Source organism: Macaca fascicularis, chromosome 19, assembly GCF_037993035.2.
Source record: "Macaca fascicularis isolate 582-1 chromosome 19, T2T-MFA8v1.1".
NCBI classification, from domain to species: Eukaryota; Metazoa; Chordata; class Mammalia; order Primates; family Cercopithecidae; genus Macaca; species Macaca fascicularis.
In genome coordinates, this window is record NC_088393.1 from 63,834,813 (window position 1) to 63,840,812 (window position 6,000).

The window sequence follows — 6,000 nt, forward strand, 5'->3', positions numbered from 1 at the left end:
GTGGAATAGTTTATCACTGGTGCAGAGAGAGGAGAGACCTTCAATGAACGATGCTGAGGCAATTCCAGTTGTCCCTCCATATCTGCAGGAGGTTGGCTACAGATTTCCTCTGAGGATTCCAAATCTGCAGATGCTCAAGGTCCTTATGTAAAATGGCATAGTGTTTGTTTTGAGATAGTCCAGTTGCCCAGGCTGGAGTCCAGTGGTGCCATCTCAGCTCACTGCAACCTCTGCCTTCCAAGTTCAAGTGATTCTCCCACCTCAGACTCCTGGGTAGCTGGGACTACAGGCACACACCACCATGCTCAGCTAATTTTCTGTATTATTATTATTAATTTTTTTTAGTAGAGATGGGGTTTCACCATGTTGGCCAGGCTGGTCTCGAACTTCTGACCTCAGGTGATCCGCCCGCCTCGGCCTCCCAAAGTGCTGGGATTACAGGTGTGAGCCACCGTGCCTGGCCCATAGTGTTTGCATATAATGTATAGGCATCTTCCTATAATACTGTAAATCATCTCTAAGTTACCAGGATAGGTAATACAACGTAAATGCTGTGTGAAGAGTTGTTATACTCTATTGGTTTTTTCATTTGTATTATTTATTGTTGTGTTATTATTTTAATTCTTGAATAATTTCAATCTGCCTGTAGTTGAATCTGTGGATATGGAGGACTGACGGTACCTATCCACATGAATGACAAAGGCTGTCATGCTTTGGTGTCTCTTTTCCTGATATTAGACCGAGGTGTGATAGCCTTTAAGCATGGTACCCTTACTCTTTTGCAGTTTGGTAAAATGTTTTATCACTGTTGCCGGCTGTGAAGACCTCGCCTCCGCTCTCATCAGCAATCAAAACCTGAAGATTCTGCAAATTGGGTGCAATGAAATCGGAGACGTGGGCGTGAAGCTGTTGTGTGGGGCTCTGACGCATCCGAATTGCCGCTTAGAGGTTCTTGGGTGGGTATTGCCAAACTCCTGGTTATATTTTCATGAGTGGCAAAGATGGAGAGTGGATGGGAAGAAAGAGAAAGAGGAAAACTCCAACAGGACCACATAGCAGTTAGCCGTGGTTGCCTAATGAACCAGTGTGAAACTTGAGGGCTTAAGGCAATGAGCAGTTAGATTGCTGCTGGCTCTGCTTGTCTGGGCATCGCTGACCTCAGCCAGGTGTGCTTAGGGAGCTGGTTAACTGAGGGACTGGCTGCTTTGGGACCTTGCTATATGGTATGGAGGTTGACTGGCTGGGCTGGCTGTCCCCTTGGGGATGACAGGTGTAACTGAGCCAGTCATCTAACTGGTTGGTCTGGGCTCGTTGACATGGCATCTGTATCAGTTTGCCAGGGTTTAAAAAGTACTATGGACTGAGTGGCTTAGATAACAAATTTATCATTTCACGCTTATGGAGGCTGAAAGTCTGAGATCAAGCTGTCAGCAGAGTTGGCTCCTTCTGAAGACCATGAGGGAGAATCTGCTCCAGGCCCTTCTCCTTGTCTTGTCGATGACTGTCTGTCTTCTCCCTGTGTCTTCATGTTCTCTTCCCTCTGTGTGTGTGTGTCCAAATTTCCTCTTATAAGAACACCAGTCATATGACTAGGGCCCCCCGCACAGTGTCCTCATTTTAGCTTAATTGCCTCTATAAAGACCTTGTATCCAAATGATTCCGTTTTGGGGTATTGGGGGTTAGGACTTCAACATATACATTTTGGCAGTGACAAAATTGAGCCCATAGCATCTCAGCAGTTCAGGAGATGAAGTATAGAAAACATCCGAGATCACCAGGTGTGATGGCTTATTCCTGTCATCCCAGCACTATGGAAGGCTGAGGCAGGCCAATAGCTTGAGCCTAGGAGCTCAAGACCAGCCTGGGCAACATGGTGAAACCCCGTCTCCACAAATATTAGCCAGGCGTGGTGCATGCCTGTAGCCCCAGCTACTCAGGAGGCTGAGGCAGGAAAATTGCTAGAACCCAGGAGGTCAAGGCTTCAGTGAGCCATGATCATGCCACTGCACTCCAGCTGGGATGACAGAGACCCCATCTCCAAAGAAGAAAAATATCCAAGACGGTGGCTAAGAACTCTCCTAACCTTGCTTCCATTGTGTTATATTATCCAAATCAAGGTATGAAGCTGGCTCAGATGTTATATTCTCCAAAGCAAGGTATGAAGCCAGAAATAGACTGTCTTAGTGGAATGAGCTGCAAAGTCACACTGCTGTCGGCAGGGCTACGGAGAAGAATGGACAGTCGTGGCCACTTTCACCACCTACCCACAGACACATGATCTGATGTCATAAACACTGGGCTGTGAGATACTGCACTTGACGCCTCAGCTAGACGTCTAGCTCACATCCCATCCTACCTCCACCCTGAGGCTGGGGTCACTTATCATGTGTCTTTTTATTGCAGGTTGGAAGAATGTGGGTTAACGAGCGCCTGTTGTAAGGATCTCGCATCTGTTCTCACCAGCAGTAAGACCCTGCAGCAGCTCAACCTGACCTTGAACGCCTTGGACTACGCAGGGGTGGTTGTGCTCTGTGAGGCCCTGAGACACCCAGAGTGCGCCTTGCAGGTGCTCGGGTGAGCTGGGGTCTGTTGTGCTCTATGGGCTAAGAAGGGATTGGCTGGGACCTGCAGTATAATCACATTGCATTTAAAGTGCAAATGATGTTCCTTGTCTCAGGGTTGTTGCAGGAGTAAGAACCAAGCAGGTGAGTATAAAACTCTGACCACAGTAAGTGGTGAATGGTGAGTGCCCAATGAATGGAAGCACTTGTGGAGTGGCCTCATTGTCTGGGGTAACACCCGAGGTTCGTTGTCCCGGGGCCATGGAGATCCAAGGACGCAGACACACGAAGAGTGAGGTTAAGAGAAGTTTAATAGGCAAAAGAAAGAAGAGCTGTCTGCTACAGAGAGGGGTCTCAGAAAAATGGATTGCAGGATCCATGGTGAAACGCAGAGAGTTTTAAACATGAGCTGGTGGGAAGGTGGTGTCTGATCGACATAGGGCATGAAAAACTGTTTACGACCAGGTGTGCTATTGGCATAGGGTGTGAATCTCTGGCAGCCCCCACCCCAGTCTTTTTATTAAGCGGGCAGGTTCTCTGCCTAAGCTGTACCATGTTGCCCATTTTTTTCTTACTGTGCCCATGCTAATAAAAAAGGGAAGATGGTCCTTTCATGGTGAACAGGCCTGGCCCCCAGGTAGCTCTGTTCACTGGCACAGCTGCTGGCATTCCCCCCCCCCGTGCAATCTTCCAGCTCCCTTATTTATGTTTGCAGCTCAGTCTTTCAGGATGTTCTTTGTTAGAAAAGAAATGATTTCTAGGGCTGCATTTTGTTAGAAGGGAAGCTCTGCTGAGGACTCTTTGACCCTCACTATCTGCCTAAATAATTTTTTACCTCCAGTATCACTTGTTACTATTATAATACAAATTATGATACATATTTATATTTTAAATATTTGTAAATACAATTTATATGTATATTTGTAAGTATAACATTTATAAATATAAACAATTTTATATAAACATAATTTATAGTTTTTGTTATATTTATAATTACATATAATCCCACAAACATTATTTTACTAGATAACAATAGAATCCTTAACACTTATTTTTCTCATTCGTTTTCCCCTACTGTTTTCAAACCAATATGAGATGAAGGCAATCATAGGCAGTTATTACTAGGCTGTTCATTTCCAGAAAAGGGAAATATAATGGGTTAAAACTGTTATAACTAACACTAAAGAACATTCACTGATTTTTTTCCCCCCTTTTGTGAAGATAGTTTTGTTTTCTTGAAGTCTATCCATATAAATCTCTACCTGGAAAGGCTGAGTGCTCAATATTATTTCCTTTTCTTTCTTCCTTTTTTTTTTTTTTGAGACAGAGTTTTGCTTTTGTTGCCCAGGCTGGAGTGCAATGGCTCGATCTCGTCTTGCTGCAACCTCTGCCTCCTGGGTTCAAACGATTCTCCTGCCTCAGCCTCCTGAGTGGCTGGGATTACAAGCACGGGCCACCATGCCTGGCTAATTTTTTGTATTTTTAGTAGAGATGGGGTTTCTCCATGTTGGTCAGGCTGGTCTCGAACTCCCGACCTCAGGTGATCTGCCTGCCTTGGCCTCCTAAAATGCTGGGATTACAGGCGTGAGCCACCACACCTGGCTCTTTCTCATTTTAATGTTTGCTAAAGATTCAGAATGTAGACTACCAAAGTAGACACGTGATTAAGGGGAAGGACTCAAATTGTCTGCGTTCTGAGTCATGGAGGTCTATGTTTGTCTTCCAGCCTTGCCACGTTTGACCCTGTAACCCAGGGCAAGGCATTTGTCCTCTTTGATTGTCAGCCTCCTATCTATAAAATAGGGGTGATTATTTGGCATGGTAATTATGAAAGTATGCATCAGATAATGTGATAAATAGGACAGAACTCAATTAAGTGAGTTTTCATCTTCCTCCAGCCCCAGACCATAGATCCTCTCACAAAGATGTGTATTAAGATACATAGTTGCACTAAAAAACATAGCTTACCCCACTAGTGTGGGACAGTTGGAGGCAAACAGCTGCCAAATGGAGACAAGAGGTATTATCCATGGTGATACTTAATCCTTCTTTGTGGTTCAAAGCAATAATACAATGTATGGGGGCTCCAGAAACAAATCACTTGAATTTGTATCCAGACTACCACTATCTGGTTTTGTGACCTTTTAATATTGTTTATTCTCATTGTCTTCATCCCAAGTTAGGACAATTATGCTACCTCATAAGGCAGTTATGAAAATTTAATGAGATATGCATGTAAAAGTCTTAGCAGAGGGCCAGGACCCAGGTACTCAGATAATGGAAACTATTAATTTATCTTTGAAAAAAATAGCTTTAGGCTTTCTCCCTAACGCTGACTTCTTGTTGCAAATCCAAATGTTGATGTGGAGTTCATGCTCTCTCTAACCAATTCTGGACACTTAATTCTGTCCAGTGACATGTTGGAGCCAGCTCCTACAAGCTGGTGAGAGCCACTTGTGTGTGTACCTGTCTTTGTAACTCTGTTTAGTGACGACAAGTGGGCAGCTTGAAATTGGCCATGATTGGTGTGGAGAATTTACACCACAGAAATTGGCAAAGCTATAAATTGGGACTTTTAAAATTTATTTATTTGTTTTCTGGCGATCCAGGGGTAACATTTATCAGCATACCGCTGCATTTGATGTGTATGTCTTTCTTCTTGGAGGTAACACCAGGGTTTCCTAGGCTTGTCCTGGGATGAATTAGGGAGAAAGATGAGCTGCAGAAAAGGGGAAAAAAATATGTGGATTAAAAATAGAACCTTTTAAAATATTTTACCAGGCTGAGAAAAACTGATTTTGATGAGGAAACCCAGGCACTTCTGATGGCTGAGGAAGAGAGAAATCCTAACCTGACCATCACAGACGACTGTGACACAGTTACAGGGGTAGAAATCTGATTGCGAGGAACCTGGGCTCTGACTCGAACACCTGCAAAGGACGGGGACTGGGGACCTTATGTTACGCTGCACCCAGGAGGTACAGATCATTGACACTCTGAGTCGTGAGATTTCTGGCACCCCATTCATAGATTTTATATGATATATGTGGTTTTTATTTGCTCTGTGGCCTTGGACGAGCCACTGAAAGGCCTTCATGGTCTCTCGGTCTCACAAGGACATCTTAACCCCTCAATAAAGTGTTACATTTCTAAACATTGGAAAATCTTTTTTTGCCTTATTTGTGTACATTTAAGGGGTTTCAGTACATGTTTTGTTACACGTATATCTTGTGTGGTAAAATCTAGGCTTTTGGTATACCTATCACACAGATGGTATACATTGTACCCATTAGGTCATTTCTCACCCTGCACCTCCCTCTCACCCTCCTGAGCCTCCGACGTCTACTATTCCACACTTTTTTTTTTTGAGTTGGAGTTTCACTCTTGTTGCCCAGGCTGCAGTGCAATGGCACGATCATGGCTCACTGCAACCTCCGCC

At 44.2% G+C, this 6,000-nt stretch overlaps 1 protein-coding gene across 1 annotated transcript in view; it reads left to right on the forward strand.

Annotated features, from left to right (window-relative positions):
* NLRP4 (NLR family pyrin domain containing 4) overlaps positions 1-5,725 on the forward strand; it is a 30,036-nt gene extending 24,311 nt beyond the window's left edge. The window contains exons 7-9 of the mRNA XM_015442109.4: positions 786-956; positions 2,404-2,574; positions 5,343-5,725. Coding sequence (XP_015297595.4) covers positions 786-956; positions 2,404-2,574; positions 5,343-5,460 — 460 coding nt within the window. The 3' untranslated portion in view covers positions 5,461-5,725. The remainder of the gene's footprint in view (positions 1-785; positions 957-2,403; positions 2,575-5,342) is intronic.
* The last annotated feature ends 275 nt before the right edge of the window (positions 5,726-6,000 follow it).